The sequence below is a fragment of the Diplotaxodon limnothrissa genome, linkage group LG6, assembly GCF_057381915.1.
Source record: "Diplotaxodon limnothrissa isolate DT_005_m linkage group LG6, D_limnothrissa_male_GT1.1, whole genome shotgun sequence".
NCBI lineage: Eukaryota > Metazoa > Chordata > Actinopteri > Cichliformes > Cichlidae > Diplotaxodon > Diplotaxodon limnothrissa.
In genome coordinates this window covers 24740675-24758232 of record NC_140601.1, presented here as the reverse complement: position 1 = coordinate 24758232, position 17558 = coordinate 24740675, and the positions used below count along the sequence as shown (strand labels likewise).

The following is a 17558-nucleotide window of genomic DNA, read 5'->3' as shown; positions in this document are numbered from 1 at the left end:
GGCCACCCCTTTTCCTTTTTTCAGCCTGTTATTGGCCCTTCACTTCCATCCACATCTGTTTTGCTCTTATTGAGAATTCTAGTGAAAAATACCACGTGTTAGTTCAACACTTGGAATCAACTTCACTTCTTTGGAATTGGCTACATGGCTATGGGAAATATGCACTTTGTTTGATTAAAAATTGAATTAAAAAATAAAATAAAATAAGAAATCAGGGCTGATTAGGAAGTGTTATGCACGGGGCGATCATGGCTCAAGAGTTGGGAGTTCACCTTGTAATCGGAAGGTTTCCAGTCTCGGTCGTTGTGTCCTTGGGCAAGACACTTCACCCGCTGCCTACTGGTGGTGGTCAGAGGGCCCAGTGGCGCGAGTGTCCGGCAGCCTCGCCTCTGTCAGTGCGCCCCAGGGTGGCTGTGGCTACAATGTAGCCATCACCAGTGTGTGTGAATGGGTGGATGACTGGATGTGTAAAGTGCTTTGGGGTCCTTAAGGACTAATAAAGCGCTATACAAATACAGGCCATTTACCATGCAGGCCAGCAGAGATTAGAAACCAGGAGGGGCTGATGAAAAATGGGAACTTCTGGGTCAGTGAGATAATAACAACAGGAAGAAAAATCCAAGGACATGTGTTCAGTAGAAAGGCAAAGATAAAAGCAAGAATGTGGTTTGGCAAAAGTGAGCATGCCCTGAAAAGCAGATTATAACACATATACCTGTGAAGTCAATTAACTTTTGAGGTAATTTTGTCTTGTGACCCCAACAAAAAAAAAATTGTATCGGTGGATCTCCTTGTCACATTTCAGATGACAGATGGCCTCATGACATTCTCATCAATAATAGATGTTCCCTCTAAAATTACAGTTTTAGGACCAAAGAGGAAAAACTAGTCATGGTCTGACAAAAAGCCAATTACTTGATTATTATGTATTATGCCATAAGTGGGAATCAGTGGACTACTTAATGTAGGTCCACTATAACTAGTTACAACAGTAAATAATTACTTAGACACAATATGCATCAGTAATAACAATCTATTAAAATATGTAATGTATGTCATATATGTTACTATATCATCGAATGGGTGTTTTTCCATACAGAATATTTACAATATCTGGCTGCTCCTATTATTGATATTGTCAGTTTTGCAATATAAAATGTAAGAAAGGGCAAACAAGCTATTTCAATTTGACATTTTATTTGACATTTTATTTCATAAATACAGAAAAAAAATTAAGCACTTATAATCATAAATACATAAATACATACACACAGGGAAATAGGTAGCCTCCCTGTCTTCATGACAGGAGAATACATGGAGAATACATATACTGAAGTAAAAAAATAAGGTGTTTGATACAAACACTTCAATCAAAATTCTGTCATTTTTAACAGGTTTTCAGGCGATGGTACTGCTAGTTGCATATGATGACATTCATCTCGTGAAAGGAACACGGTGATTTCAGTGATTTTTGTTGGTTAAAAAACAGCTCGTTCATGAAGCACATCTCTTGTGTCGCTTCAGTTCTTCAGCTCAGGGTCTGCTGCTTGGACAAGAAACAGTAAAGAAGAATTAATTTGTGTGTCAAAAGTGGATTTTAACATTGTTTGATAATTTCTTAGTTTCTATTTCCTATTAAAAGAAAGACTGCTGTGTTGGCATACTTTTAGGTAAAATCTTACCTGGACATGATCTTGTTGATCACTTTCTTGACCCAGGGGGCCTCAGGATTAAGGCAAACCTCTTCACCTGTCCTTTTCAGTGTGGCACTGCAACACAAATCAGTGAAAAAAAACTAAAGTTTAGATAGAGAACTCGTGTTGAAGCCAACAAATCACAGTGACAAAATCAAGCAAAATTATCACTACTGAGATGGAAAGAAGACTTTGGCTCTTACATGATCTCTGTCTCCTCGCAGTGGGAGTTGGGAAGAATCAACTCCACCTTCTCGATGTGGCGGCCAATAGGTTTGCTTTCTGTCTGAATGCAACGGCAGTGCAGTTCCACTCCCATGCCTGTAAGAAGAAAGCAGTTGCACATGGTCACAAAGTGCATGCTGAAAACATTTAATGCAATGAAAAAGGATAGCATGAATAAAATTGCTTGTTACTGCTAAATTAAGCCATTAAATGACAAAAAAAAACATACCTTCACAGGTGGCCAGCAGGGTCAAAAGCACCACGATGGAGCTGACAATGATTCTGTTGCTTATCATTTTGCCTTTTAGAAATTCTGTAAAAACTAACAACGAAAAATAACAATGTTCTTCTGAAAGCTGATGAAGCCTGAAGCGCTAATCTACAACAGCTGTTTGTTTTTTCTTCTAGTCTGTTTGTCTTTCTTTCAGCTCCCGGTCCCCTCTCTTCTCTCAGTTCAGCTGCTCTGCTGTTTGACTCTATCCCTGAAGAGGCTCAGCTTTTAAAGCCAACTGAAAATGACTCACTTCTTGCAGATTGCGCAAGAGTGGACTTTCAGACCCGGTGTGGGAATTCACACTGAGAGCTCTAATAGTCTGATTTATCAAGATTTGTCACATATATCACCTTTGTGGAAAAACACTGTGACTAAAACTCTGTGATAATCGACTGATGCCACAGGAATGCTTCAGATTTTTTTTTTTTTTCATTAACCAACTACGTCTGCATTCCTGTATTGCACCAGCTCTTGCACGAAGCTTAAAGATTGACCAAGTGGTGACTGATTCACAGATATAATATAATTTACACCTGAATGTAATTTTTGAATGACTGGTTGATGAATGTTAGCCTCCGTTTGTTGGCATGTCTCTCACATACTCAGTCATCATGAAAGTTACCTATTTGCATAGTTTTCATAGAAAACAAAGTGAAAATGGGGAAAAATGCAAAAGTGGCTAAATTCCTAAGTAAAATGTAGTATCACATTCGCTCATCAAGTCTTATAAGAGCTACAGTATTTTTTATTCTTAAAGAATTTCATTTCTTTTCCATATGAGATGGTAATTGCCTCCTCAGTAATTAACTGCCAACTTAATTTCACTCAGTCCTTAAGAAGAAAAGCTAAATACCTGCTGTATTTCAACAGTGGGTATACTGTGAATATGTTGATCATGTACACATGCCATATATGCATTATAGTAAAAAAAAAATGCATATATGTTAAAAAGAGACAGAAAATAGTCAACAGTGCAATAGACTCAATACTTGAAATGTGCAATTCACTTGTATTTTTATTTTTTATTCCTATTTATTCTATTTATCCCCTTTGTATATTTTATTTATATTTGTCTCTGTATTTATATATGTGTGTGTGTGTGTGTGTGTGTGTGTGTGTGTATATATATATATATATATATAACAGTTCTGTAACTGTAACTTCGGTCGTTGCTGTGCTTTTTTTGGAAGTCGAATTTCCCAGAGGAACCCACCCGAGGGATTAATAAAGTTCTATCTTATCTTATCTTATCTTAAAATCCTTTCCCAGAACTGATGACACTGAACCTTTGGCGTTTATGCACCCTAGATTACATTGGTGTCATTTTGGAAGGCACGATCGTCAGTTTATTACTTATGCGATTGATATTTCCTGAAGCAACAGTGGGTGAGCTGCCAAAAGTTGTTATTGGACTTGAGTCTGATGCAATCTCATCTAGCTCAAACATGTCTGCTGACATGACGTCGATTCAATCATTCTCACAAAGCAGAAGGAAGTCTGAGCAAGAGAAAAAGACTTTAACTGTTGCTTCACTTAACAAATTAATGCTGACTAAAGATTTTTTTTCTTTCAGAGGGCAAAAGTCTGTCATTTAAAGGCACAGATATTTCCATATTAGTTGTAATGAATTTTTTTTCTGTTTTGTTTTGTTTTTTAAAATTGATTTTTGGAAAAATTGGATGCAATGACCAAAGGTCTATAAACCTATTAACCGATGGTCCCTTTGTGGTCACACCTAGGGATGGGTATCGAAAACCGGTTCTTGTTGAGAACCGGTTCCCACTGTTTCAATTCCTTGGAATTGTTTGCCGTTTTTGCAAACGATTCCCTTATCGATTCCAGTCGCCCCGAATGACGTCACCACGTTGCGGAGCGTCATTTACCTGGCAGGAAACACGGCGGCTCAAACTCTCAAAAGTTTGATTATACTTTATGAGAACCGATGACAACAGGGCAACTTGCAAAGTAGATATTTCATTTAAGGGAGGAAACACTACGAATATGCAAAAGCATTTGCTCACAAAACACGCGATGACCTTAAATGAATGTTGTGTTTTTAATTCCGCTCGTGACTCTCAACCCAGCAGCAGCGGTAACGTTTGCACGTCCTCTCCCGTTAATGCGGCAGGTAAATAATCAACTAACAGTGCATATTATGTTAGCGCAATCTGCCTTATTACAAGACCTGCCATTACTGTACATGTAGGTGACCATGATGAGAGAGACAGACAGAGTCTGGCTGGCGCTCGCTGGTAGTTCTCGCTGCAGTCTACCGGTAGCGTCTCCTTTCAGGCCAGGATAGACTAATGTCACCGAGCAGTGACTCAGTTTGTGGTCAAAGGCTTGCCACAGCAGATGCCCCGATTTTTGGTAAGTGAATGTGTTTAATTGTGGGCAGGGACATTACTGGATATTCTTGTGTAATTGCCACAGAACAATTTATGTTATACTTTGTTATTGCTACAGAAGAATGTTGCAGCTTTAAGGCAGGGATGACTCCTGGAGTTGCTTTCTCACTGCATATGCTTTATTTCACAATCAGATCGATTCGATAACAAAAACATACAGCAGCTCCTCTCCTACTCCTAGCCCTTCGCTGCGGTGGAAAAAAGAACGACTTCAATCCCCTTCAAGGAACATACGTACAAAATAGTTTTCCTGATACACCAATGGGGCGTTCAATGCCATCTTGTAAATATGAGTACTCTGGCAGAGTAACAGTTCAAATGAAAAATACACCAGAACAAACAAGCAAACAAAAAAAGAAGTGTGGGGTACCTTTGAACCAATGAACAAAGTATAACAATTTATACTTTTTAACATAACCCGACCCCGTCAATATGTGATATGTCTCACAAGAATATTTATTTTATTATTTTACATTTACAATTTTTTTTCCTGGGGACCCTGTGACACCCCATTGAAGAGCCGTAGGCTGTGGATCTCTTAAGATCTTACTGTTGGGTTTGTAAGGCCATGTTACTCCTAAATTTCTATCTTGTTCAAAAAGAAGATATAAAACAAAGCTCTGAGCTAATCGACCTTAGTGTTCTCCTTTTTAAAAAAAAAAAAAAAAAAAGAATCGATAAGAGAATCGATAAAGAATCGAATCGTTAAACAGAATCGAAAATGGAATCGGAATCGTTAAAATCTTATCAATACCCATCCCTAGTCACACCCACCTTCGCTATATAGAAAGGGAAAGCAGTTATGGTTAAACACAGAGCATGTGATGGACCTCAACGGAAAGTTTTTAAGTTAACCATTACGATGCTGAAATTAAAACTAACATATGTAGTGAGACATGTGAAGAAAAGATGATATCCGGCATGTGACCACCAGCAAATGTTAGAAATCAAATGACAGTTTACATCATCTGGCTCCATGAAATTCCCCTAAAGAAATATTTATACATATATGAGTGACCAAACACTGTCTATTGCTTGAGTTTGAGTTCTGTGCATTTAAAGTATTTCATATTTCCTGCACACAACAAAGAAAAAAAATATTTCTACTGTTATATGCAAGATTTCATTTTGCAAAGCAAAACCTATTTTAAGGAGCGTACTTTCGTATATTAGTGAGGACATCTCATTGGCATAATGCTTTAATTTTCTGCCATCACAAAGATGTTTAAACATGTACACACACACACACACACACAAAATACAGGAACTAGACTTTTAATTAAGAGGAAGTATAACAAAATTTTTTCCTAACCGCATGTTTCACAAAACAAAACTTCCACAACCTCATGTTGGCCCATCTTGAACCTAAAGCTAGAAGTTGAAGCAAAGAAATTCCCCTAAATGGAATAAATGAAATCAGACCATTTTAGGTGGATAATGAAAGTGATGAACTATTTTTAACACCTATTTTGGAATTATTGTTAAAAGATGACTCACACTGTCAACTCACAATGGCCAGGTTTGAAATGACAAAACAAATATTGGATGAAACTGCAGTGCCATTTAGTGTAGGTATCTAAGAGGTGAGAATAAACTCTACTAACTTTTATGCAAGCATTCCAGTTTTTGCGTCCTTGTGAATCATCTCACTATCTACTTGAATTACAGTACTTGCTGCCATGCTGGTGCATGCTGGTAGCAGGCACATTCATTGAGATTTGACAACAACTGGGGTGGGATGAACTGTGCTTAAAAATGACATATATGGTCATGTTTCCTCAGAATGAATAGTAGGAACGTCTGTAAACCTTCAACTTTATGTAGCTCACTGATTTTCCCACCAATTGTGTGTTTTCATTTACAGATTACCACATTCTAAGTGAAGTATATAATAAAAAATAGATATTTTCAAACATTAAAACAACTCCAATCACCTCCACATTCACTAAATGTATATTGCCAAAACTATTCACTCATCTGCCTTCACACACATATGAACTTGAGAGGCATCCCATTTTTAATTCCACAAGGTTTAATTTATTTGTGTTTATGAAAATTTTTGACCATCGTTCCACAAGTGCGTTTGTGAGGTCAGACAAGGAAGTTGGAGGAGAAGGCCTGGCTCCCACTCTTTAATTCATCCAAAAGGTGTTCAGTCAGGTTGAGGTCAGGACTCTGTGCAGGCAAGTCAACTTCTTTTACCCTCCAGCGAAGACGGACGAAGCTGATGAAGGCTGGAGCGGTCCCACTGACCCTCCAGCAGACGACGAAGGCTGGAGCGGTCCCTCGGACCCTCCAGCGAAGGCAGATGAAGACTGGAGCGGTCCCTCGGACCCTCCAGCGAAGGCGAATGAAGGCTGGAGCGGTCCCACGGACCCTCCAGCAGACGACAAAGGCTGGGGCGGTCCTCGGACCCCCCCAGCGAAGGCAATCCCGGACGAGCCCCCATATGTTACACCCCGGCCTAGGCAACCGGCGTGCAACGTATGCCGCAAATTCAAGCGATCAGAATCCCCGTGTCTACAGCATTGAAAATGATGTGTTAATGCGCAAATGGCATCCTCCCTCCTCTAGTGATCTTGGCTGGAACGTATTTCAACAAGCAGTTGTACCGCAAAATTTCCGACACCAAGTACTCAGCCTAGCACATGACAGTTTCTCTGGACATTTAGGAATTAGGAAAACCTACCTTCGTATTCTGCGTCACTTTTTCTGGCCAGGTTTGAAGACTGATGTGACCAAATATTGCCGCTCTTGCCACGTTTGCCAGGTCAGCGGAAAACCCAACCAGGTTATTCCTCCTGCTCCATTGCATCCAATCCCAGCCTTAGGCGAACCATTTGAGCACATAATCATCGATTGTGTAGGTCCGCTTCCAAAAACCAAGTCAGGACATCAGTACCTTTTGACTTTAATGTGCGCCGCCACACGCTTCCCCGAGGCTATTCCGTTACGCACTATCAAAGTCAAAGCCATTGTCAGAGCATTAGTAAACTTTTTCTCCCTTTTCGGTTTGCCTAAATCAGTTCAAACAGACCAAGGGTCTAACTTCATGTCCAAGATATTCGCTCAGGTCTTAAAATCGCTATCCATCAAGCATCAAAAATCCAGTGCATATCACCCCGAATCACAGGGTGCGCTTGAGCGTTTCCACCAGACTTTAAAAGCCATGATGAGGAAGTTCTGCCTCGAGTCAGGAAGAGAGTGGGACGAAGGTCTGCCACTTCTCCTTCTAGCGGTGAGGGAGAGTGTGCAGGAGTCCACGGGTTTCAGTCCCGCAGAGCTGGTGTTTGGACACACAGTGCGTGGTCCCCTGCGGCTGCTTAAAGAGAGATATCTGTCCGACACAGCTACCCCCGAGCAGAACGTATTAGATTACGTAAGTTGTTTTAGGGAGCGTCTGCATAAAGCATGCGAAATTGCACGCGAGGCTCTTTCCGCGTCTCAGGAAAAAATGAAAAGGAAATTCGACAAAAAGTCCGTGCAGAGAAAATTTGAAGTGGGTGACAAAGTGTTGACTCTCCTACCCGTTCCTGGATCCTCTCTCCAGGCAAAGTTCTGTGGGCCCTATACTGTCCAAGAGAAACTGAGTGACACAGATTATGTTATAGGTACCCCAGACCGTAGGAGAAAGCGTCGTGTGTGTCATGTTAATCTGATGAAGCCTTATTTTGTTCGTGATGCAGGTGTAAACTCCTCCTCATCCCCCGCTGCGCTGTCTGCCGTGTCGGTAGTTGTGCCAGCATCCCCGTCTCAGTATAGCCCAGAAAGTGATGGCTTAGCTTTCGTTTGTGCTGAGGGTTGCTCCCGACTCAGAAACTCTGAAATAATGGATAATTTGAAATCTCACCTAAAACATTTAGATGAGGCTGCCCAGACCGATGTGTGTTCTCTGATCAATAATTACCCATCTCTGTTCGCTGACACTCCGTCTCGCACTACTGTCCTCGAACATGACATAGATGTAGGTGACCACCCTCCGATCAAACAACACCGAAACGTAACAGTTCCCCCCACCCAAAAATCAAACATTTAACACCAAGTGAAAAGTTTGATCCAGACAGACGAAGCCGATGAAGGCTTGAGCGGTCCCACGGACCCTCCAGCAGACGACGAAGGCTGGAGCGGTCCCACGGACCCTCCAGCGAAGGCGGATGAAGGCTGGAGCGGTCCCACGGACCCTCCAGCAGACGACGAAGGCTGGAGCGGTCCCCCGGACCCTCCAGCAGACGACGAAGGCTGGAGCGGTCCCTCGGACCCTCCAGCGAAGGCAGACGAAGGCTGGAGCGGTGCCTCGGACCCTCCAGCGAAGACGGATGAAGTCTGGAGCGGTCCCACGGACCCTCCAGCGAAGACAAACGAAGGCTGGAGCGGTCCCACGGACCCTCCAGCGAAGGCAGACGAAGGCTGGAGCGGTGCCTCGGACCCTCCAGCGAAGGCAGACGAAGGCTGGAGCGGTGCCTCGGACCCTCCAGCGAAGACAAACGAAGGCTGAAGCGGTGCCTCGGACCCTCCAGCGAAGGCAGACAAAGGCTGGAGCGGTGCCTCGGACCCTCCAGCGAAGACAAACGAAGGCTGAAGCGGTCCCTCCAACGGACCCTCCAGCGAAGACGGACGAAGCTGATGAAGGCTGGAGCGGTCCCACTGACCCTCCAGCAGACGACGAAGGCTGGAGCGGTCCCTCGGACCCTCCAGCGAAGGCAGATGAAGACTGGAGCGGTCCCTCGGACCCACCAGCGAAGGCGAATGAAGGCTGGAGCGGTCCCACGGACCCTCCAGCAGACGACAAAGGCTGGGGCGGTCCTCGGACCCCCCCAGCGAAGGCAATCCCGGACGAGCCCCCATATGTTACACCCCGGCCTAGGCAACCGGCGTGCAACGTATGAAAATAAAAATAAGAAAAAGACACACGAGAAAAAAACTAAAGCTCTCCACCAAAATCCCAAAACGAAGGTGTCTCAAACGAAAATATTAACAAACCCATTCACAGCTATTTACAACAGACTATTTATTTACAACAAAACACCAAACTATTTACAACACGGGGGAGATCGCGACCATGACACACTGAAACACAGGGTTTAAATACCTAGAAGGAGCAATCAGGGAATGGACCACAGGAGGGAAACACAGCTGGGGCAAATTAGACCTGACGAGACAGGGAAACGTAAACTGAAAACACTAAGATAACACAGACTTTCAAAGTAAAACAGGAAACACATAACAGTCACGCCAAAAACAACACACTGACAACACCGAAACGTAACATACGCCAAACTCTCTCATCATGTACTATGCACCTAAGCATCCACTGACCCTGCTCTGTGACTTTAGTTGGTTTGGGGCATATCTCAGTGTGCTGTTAGAGTGTGCTGATAGTGTCACCAAAAAATTAAGGAAATTTGTTAAGTGGAGGACAAAACATGCCAGGTCTAAAAAAACTACACATATCTACTGCAGATAAACAGTAACTGAAAGCCATGCCCTAAAGAAATAGAGGAAGAAATCACGAAAAAAAAAAAAAGACAAAGGGAATGCAAGATATATCTGTCCCTTCTATTCCCTGAGGTCTCATCAGAAATTGTTTCAGTGGGAGTGTGGCAGTTAAAAAGCCATTTTTAAGGAGGGGAACCGGGAAGAAAAGGCTAATATGCTCTGCCAAAATAAACAAGAACGGACTCAAACTCAGTGGCAACAGGTCTTGTGAAGTGAGTGTCAACAGCCACTGCTAAAACTTGCTGAAAGATTTGTCATGGTTTGGGAATCTTGTCAAAATTCATTTAATTATGAATGCAAAAAAGTAACATCAGATTATAAACCATCATTCACTAACATCTGGAACTCATCTGATTGCTGTGTCAGTGATCACCGTCACTGTCAAAACATTATTGATGCACAAAAGGCACTGAATAGAAAACACACAATGGAACATAATCTGTCATGGGTTGAAAAGCCAGACTTCAACATGATTTAAGCAGTGTGGGATTACCTTGACAGAGACTTTTAAAGAAGGCAGCTAACATCCAAAGAAGAGCTTTGAATGTCCTTCAAGAAGCCTGTAGTCATTTCATTAACGAAAAGAAATAGCAAGGAAGCTTGCCTAAGCAAGTTGAGGTCGTGTGAAGAATAAAGGTTTACCTTACCTAAACCAAATATTGACTTTTAAGTTCTTTAGAATTGTGCAGACTGTTTTTACTGTCAACACTGTATTTCCATTTATGCTGAAAATGTGTAATACAGTAAAAAGTTAAACTGTTATTTTATCAGTATAGTAGACATGTATATTAAATGCATAGATGCTGACATTGCACCTTTTCACTGTTAAAGCAATGTAGAAAGATGAAATATTTTGGAAAGAAGTCAAGACAACATGCAGGAAATCTATTTCCTGTTCATAGACTCAAAGATATATACACACAGTATATACAGTGTGTGTATATACACGCATCATGGACATGAATGTCATGGCAACAAGGATTTCTTTGAACTGTTCTTTTTCCAGCGTGGAGTGATTGTACAGTGTACATATTTAATTACTAAAAAATTTTTGATTGAACAAGTTTGAATTTATTTTCTGATTTTCTCCAGTCCACACAGAGTCAGAATTATTCAGGATCAAACATATACATACACTCACTTAAATATTTTAATAAGTGGCGCTGAAAGTGCAACAGTGTCTTTCAAATTGACAAGGACAATGCCTATTAACTAGTGATTATGATTAAATGCGACTTGTAGTTTCTGTTTGCCAGCATTAAAAATGGATTTGTTTGACAGGACCTATTTGGTTGACCAACACAACATTGGGAAAGTAAAAAGAACTGAATAAAACCGGAAAAGGATAAGTTGGGAAGGTCTCTTGGAGCCAACAACTGCAGATCTCTCCATCATCAGTTCAAACAGTAGTGCATAAGTACAAGTTATTCTGATATGTCATCACTTTTTCAAAGTCTGGAAGAATACAAGAGATGATTAGTTAGCATGTTCAGAAACACCCCAGGAACCACCAAGGCTTAAAGCTGGTACAACAAACTAGATGAAGTAATAAAGGAGAAAGACTACCTCCAAGATTCTTCACCTCAAATCAAAACCCAGATAGTTTAAAACTTGGACACAAAAGCACCTGGTAAGGTGCAACTTGGAAAAATTTAACCAATTATTAGTGGGGGTGTATGTATATATTTGAGCCTGTGTGGATTAGAGAACCCCCCCCCCCCCCCCTCTCCCCCCCCAAAGAAAAAAAATCTAAAATCCTATACACCCAATTCTGGAATTTTAAAGTAATTAAAGATATATGGCGTCCAAAGCATTCCACCCTGAAAAAATAACAGTTCAAAGAAATCATTAAAAGCCCCAAATTACCATGAGGTTCATGGTAAGACTTAAAAACCTGAACTGGGAAAACAAGGACTGAATCATTTCCTTGCTGTTGGCCAATTGTTCATTGTTTGCGTTCTGCAAGCTGATGGGATGAAGTTTTACAATATAACTTGCCTCCATTGAGACTCAAATGTAAACATCCCCTGGATAGTCTGAAAAACGTCAGGATGTTTAACAAATAAAGAATTGTACAACCTCTCACCCATAAACAATGAATACTTTAATCTTGGATATCTGTTGGGGGATGGTCCCGAAGTACAATTTCACATGTGAAATCGCATCCCTCTGACTTTAATGTCATGCCAGGGCAAGCCTGCTGGCTTGTCATAAGCACCTTCTGTTTGAAAAGTTGGTATCTGCAAAGCCTTCACACATATATCTGGCTGAATATTAACAGGTTTGTGCTAGTTTTATTTATGTTTATAGAGGGAAACTGTTATGATCTATGTTTATTTATGCATATATGCAACACAAATTATACAAAGACAAGAAAGACAAATACAAAGTCTTTGGTTTGGCACAGATATCCATATTCCAGATAACTTGTTAGTACCATTTACTGGCACAAGGCTTTAAGAGGTTTAAGAAAAAAAAACCTTTTTCCATGGAAATCAGTTCTCTTGCGATGTGCTTATCTTGGGACAGAGTCCAGGTATTTCCTTGCCAAAAGCCTGCTGCTGCAGCATGTATTTCTTATGTGATTCTTATTCTGTGCTCTCATTTTTTTTTATTGAGGGGGGGAGAAAAAAGAGTTCATTGGAAAGAGGGAGCAAAGAGAGAAAGGGGGTCTGCAGAGCAGACTTCATCACAATCTTTCAAAGAAGAGGGCTGAGCTGATAGTCTACTCACTAATCATATTCTTCAGATATATATCGTATCTCTTAGATAGTTTAGTTTACAGTCAGTTGCAGAAGAAATGTCTACCATCGTTGTAGCACTCCTGGTTTTCCTGACTATCCATGGAGGTAAGTATAGCTGAACAACTGATGAAAATACAAAACATTTATTGCTCAGAAATGTGCATTTGACACCTAATGGCAGCAACAGAATTTTCATTTTTGTCACGTGCATGTGAATTTTAACCTGCAATAGATGCTTGCCTTACCTTGTTTGTCTCCAGACACTAAAATCATTCTCTAACTTATCTAAAAGCCTCAGGTATCAGTCCTAGATGCCAATGCCTCTTTAAGGAGAAAAGGCCAATTGGACGTTTCATAAGCACCGTGGAGATTTACCCTGCAAACTCCTACTGCAAAAGCACTGAGATTATGTAAGTATTTCTATTGATTTGCCCTCATAAAACACTTGAACCATATGCATATATCTGCCGTCTCGTATCTGTCTTCGATCCTGCAGTGCTACTCTCAAGAAGGAGGGGCAAAAGATTTGTCTGGACCCCAATGCTCCATGGGTCAAACAAGTGCTTAAAAGTAAAAAGATTACGTGAGTGTAACTTTACTGTACTTTGGTAACTGTTGAATTGAATTGAATTGAATTGAATGAATGCTTTATTGGCCATATGCAGGTTGCCCCGCAGAGGAATAGTACCCCCCCCCCCGACTTACACACACAACAAAGATATCACATGGGAATACAGTCGGAGATCGGCAGCGTTGCAGAGAAAACACTGAAAAATTACACAACAATGGGAAAAAGTACAAGAGGAAGAAAAGAGACCTCTTCTCACGCTGGGCACCTATGGGAGGACAGCATGAGAACAGGAAACAAAAAAAACTCCTCTGCACAGAGAGCACATTAATGTCCACATCACAACATTAGAGCACGTGACTGGCCACAGGGGTGGATAGGGGGGTGGGGGGTAATCCGAAGGAACACAGCAGTCGTCCTACACAGCGCTACCATTTCAGCGCGGCACGCATACCCGCCGTCTTCCCCCGCAGGAAACAAGCATCGAAGGCGTTTGGAAAGGGAGGGGGAGTTAGTAGATACCAGTGCATATAAAACCTTATTTAAACAAGAAGCATATTACTTTTTTCAGAATCCGGATAAGCAGGGAGAGCAAGATGTCTGCAATGACTGAGAAACATATTTTAACACAACCCCACCTTCATTTTTTACATTAGGGTGAACTGGAAACCTTGTGTGGCTATTGTGTTTGCATGCTTAGTCATGGATCAGGAAAAGGTTCAATTTCTTACAAAAGGAATTAAAAGCACCCACTTCCCCTTAACATATACAATTACAGGAAGATATTCACGATACCAGGAAAACAGTTAATCGTTAATGATTAACTTGTCACTAGGAGTGTCACTTCCATTTTTTGCTTTTGTTAACAGGAAGTGGCTCCTACATTTTTGTTGGTTCCAATGAAAGAATAAAAAAATATACAATTGGTCATTTTATTGCATTCAAATTAATCAAAAAAATTTTGATTTTTATTTTACATTTTTTTCTGTGAGCCAAGTGAAATAGTATTCCCCTTAAAACATGAACATTTTCTTTTCTGTAGGCAGACACCTTGAAGAATATACCTTCCCTGATTTGGCTAAGATGGACAGAGGATAGACACATGGAAAATAGAAGCACAGACTGCAGTTATAGAACATAAACTGGGTTTTGTTTGAAGGTGTAGAAGCAGGATTGTTTATACCCGTTTTCACTTTACAGCACTTAACTGTGTTCTCTTATTATTGATGTGAACTATCTGTGTTTGTATTTCCTTAAAAATATATCCTTATATACATTACATGTTCATTTATTAATACATTGTGGGGATAAACCTTATTAACTAACGGTAAGGAGGGACTAGATAGTGGGCAATGAGGACAGAGCACAACAGCAAGTCATGAAATGGGTTTAAAACTTTATTAGAAGAGTTGGCATTTAATGGTTTGTATATCACATATGACTGTGTGACTGTTCCATGTGCTGTGCTACATACCATACATTTTGTCAAGGACATTTTTGCTGCCTTTGAAATGTCAGGAAAAAATTGTGGAAAAATAAATCTATTCATCCATTTTCTTAACTGGTTATCCAATGCAGAGTCATGGTGGGGCTGGAATCCTGCCCAAAATGTCATAGGGTGAGAGGTTAACAGGTACAGTCTATTCAGGTATATTGTCCATTGCAGGGTAAAGCAAAAAGGAGAATTTCTTGGATTGTGTCATGTAGACTATGGCACACAGTGAGATTATATTTTCAATGAAAGGAGATTGCCACCTCTTGGACAAAGATGCATACCATTAGGATTGTCTCATTTACTGAATACCTCTATAGCAGCTGAAAGCAATTATGTTCTTTCAAAATTAAACAGTTTTTACTGTGCCCTTTTCAAGAAAAATCCTTAGCTGGTGTATAACCATAGTCATTTATGCTTCTTCTGAGCTGACTGCAGAACAACTAGTATTTTAGTTTTAAACACAGTAACAAAGTTAACAATTAAAAAAATGTACTATGTGCTTGTTTTGTATCATCACTGCTGCTTTGAATAAAGGCTTATGAATAAAGGAAATACAGTCACCTCTTTTTAGGACTGTGATTTCAAAAGCAACAGCAGATATTTGATCTTAGCCTATGAAAGTTATGCTGACATACCGAATGTCACACCACTTCCCAGTTACACAGCTGCTTTTTATTCCCCCTTTGACTTTCCCTAACTCTCTACTCCCTTCAGATCTGTTCTCTGTGGTTCTGTAACTCCTGTTTTCCTACTTTTCCCACTGACTTACATGCAAATGTTAACACACTGGGATATCATGTTGATTTACTGCCAAACTGTAAATAATGTTGCAATCTTGTTCTCAGTCTCCCAGTGCTTCCCATGTGAAAAAGAAATAGTAAAAACTTATATGTGATTACTCATGAAAGTGGCCACTTTCTAATTACTTTCATACATTGTTTTAGTAAGTATCCAAAACATACAAGTTTCATTATATAATTTTTCAAGGGATCTTATATCTGTTTTCACTCTTATATGCTTTTCATACAAGTTTCACACAAGACAGATAAACTTTATAACATTTATATATATCTTTTCCATATGGGTTTTCTCAGCCATTATGTTGAATTATGCTTAGAAAGTAAAAAACAGAAAAAAGAAAAGAAAAAAAGAAATGTAGATCACATGCACGATATAAATCATCATATACAGTGGGGCAAAAAAGTATTTAGTCAGCCACCGATTGTGCAAGTTCCCCCACTTAAAATGATGACAGAGGTCAGTAATTTGCACCAGAGGTACACTTCAACTGTGAGAGACAGAATGTGAAAAAAAAAATCCATGAATTCACATGGTAGGATTTGTAAAGAATTTATTCGTAAATTAGGGTGGAAAATAAGTATTTGGTCACCTCAAACAAGGAAAGTCTCTGGCTCTCACAGACCTGTAACGTCTTCTGTAAGAAGCTTTTCTGTCCCCCACTCGTTACCTGTATGAATGGCACCTGTTTGAACTCATCATCTGTATAAAAGACACCTGTCCACAGCCTCAAACAGTCAGACTCCAAACTCCGCCATGGCCAAGACCAAAGAGCTTTCGAAGGACACCAGGAAAAGTATTGTAGACCTGCACCAGACTGGGAAGAGTGAATCTACAATAGGCAAGCAGCTTGGTGTGAAAAAATCAACTGTGGGAGCAATCATCAGAAAATGGAAGACATACAAGACCACGGATAATCTCCCTCGATCTGGGGCTCCACGCAAGATCTCATCCCGTGGGGTCAAAATGATCATGAGAACGGTGAGCAAAGATCCCAGAACCACACGGGGGGACCTGGTGAATGACCTGCAGAGAGCTGGGACCAAAGTAACAAAGGTCACCATCAGTAACACACTACAACGGCAGGGAATCAAATCCCGCAGTGCCAGACGTGTTCCGCTGCTGAAGCCAGTGCATGTCCAGGCCCGTCTGAAGTTTGCCAGAGAGCACATGGATGATACAGCAGAGGATTGGGAGAATGTCATGTGGTCAGATGAAACCAAAGTAGAACTTTTTGGTATAAACTCAACTCGTCGTGTTTGGAGGAAGAAGAATACTGAGTTGCATCCCAAGAACACCATACCTACTGTGAAGCATGGGGGTGGAAACATCATGCTATGGGGCTGTTTTTCTGCCAAGGGGACAGGACGACTGACCGGTGTTAAGGACAGAATGAATGGGGCCATGTATCGTGAGATTTTGAGCCAAAACCTCCTTCCATCAGTGAGAACTTTGAAGATGAAACGAGGCTGGGTCTTCCAACATGACAATGATCCAAAACACACCGCCCGGGCAACAAAGGAGTGGCTCCGTAAGAAGCATTTGAAAGTCCTGGAGTGGTCTAGCCAGTCTCCAGACCTCAACCCCATAGAAAATCTGTGGCGGGAGTTGAAAGTCCGTGTTGCTCGGCGACAGCCCCAAAACATCACTGCTCTCGAGAAGATCTGCATGGAGGAATGGGCCAAAATACCAGCTACTGTGTGTGCAAACCTGTGTGAGAGATACACATATTGACGGGGCCGGGTTATGTTAAAAAGTATTGTTGTTATACTTTGGTGGTCATTGGTTCAAAGGTACCCTACACTTCTTTTTTTGTTTGCTTGTTTGTTCTGGTGTATTTTTCATTTGAACTGTTA

The 17558-nt window shown here is 40.9% G+C and overlaps 2 protein-coding genes across 3 annotated transcripts; one reads left to right on the top strand and one right to left on the bottom strand.

The window, feature by feature from the left end:
- Positions 1 to 1275: 1275 nt before the first annotated feature.
- Positions 1276 to 2374, bottom strand: LOC146630627 (permeability factor 2-like). Of its 2 annotated transcripts, XM_085355993.1 has the most exons (4): positions 2149 to 2374; positions 1898 to 2015; positions 1683 to 1769; positions 1276 to 1543 (listed from the first exon to the last, which is right to left on the bottom strand). In XM_085355993.1, exons 1-4 carry the CDS (start codon positions 2213 to 2215, stop codon positions 1534 to 1536), a joined length of 282 nt encoding a protein of 93 aa, XP_085212119.1. In that variant the 5' UTR covers positions 2216 to 2374; the 3' UTR covers positions 1276 to 1533. The 2 variants fall into 2 exon arrangements, with proteins under 2 accessions (XP_085212119.1, XP_085212120.1); XM_085355994.1 differs by lacking the exon at positions 1276 to 1543 and having other exon boundaries at positions 1679 to 1769.
- A 10523-nt stretch (positions 2375 to 12897) lies between these two features.
- Positions 12898 to 13428, top strand: LOC146630626 (C-X-C motif chemokine 10-like). Its single transcript, XM_085355992.1, has 3 exons — positions 12898 to 12946; positions 13134 to 13251; positions 13338 to 13428. Exons 1-3 carry the CDS (start codon positions 12898 to 12900, stop codon positions 13426 to 13428), a joined length of 258 nt encoding a protein of 85 aa, XP_085212118.1.
- Positions 13429 to 17558: the final 4130 nt, after the last annotated feature.

Excerpts from the sequence above, each read along its gene's own strand:
- LOC146630626 (XM_085355992.1), top strand. The coding sequence starts at position 12,898 with ATGTCTACCATCGTTGTAGCACTCCTGGTTTTCCTGACTATCCATGGA. Across the intron at positions 12,947-13,133 it reads TTTCCTGACTATCCATGGAG|CCTCAGGTATCAGTCCTAGA; the intron begins GTAAGTATAGCT and ends CTTATCTAAAAG. Across the intron at positions 13,252-13,337 it reads TGCAAAAGCACTGAGATTAT|TGCTACTCTCAAGAAGGAGG; the intron begins GTAAGTATTTCT and ends TCGATCCTGCAG.
- LOC146630627 (XM_085355993.1), bottom strand. The coding sequence starts at position 2,215 with ATGATAAGCAACAGAATCATTGTCAGCTCCATCGTGGTGCTTTTGACC. Across the intron at positions 2,016-2,148 it reads CCTGCTGGCCACCTGTGAAG|GCATGGGAGTGGAACTGCAC; the intron begins GTATGTTTTTTT and ends TTCTTCTTACAG. Across the intron at positions 1,770-1,897 it reads TGCGAGGAGACAGAGATCAT|TGCCACACTGAAAAGGACAG; the intron begins GTAAGAGCCAAA and ends TTTGTGTTGCAG.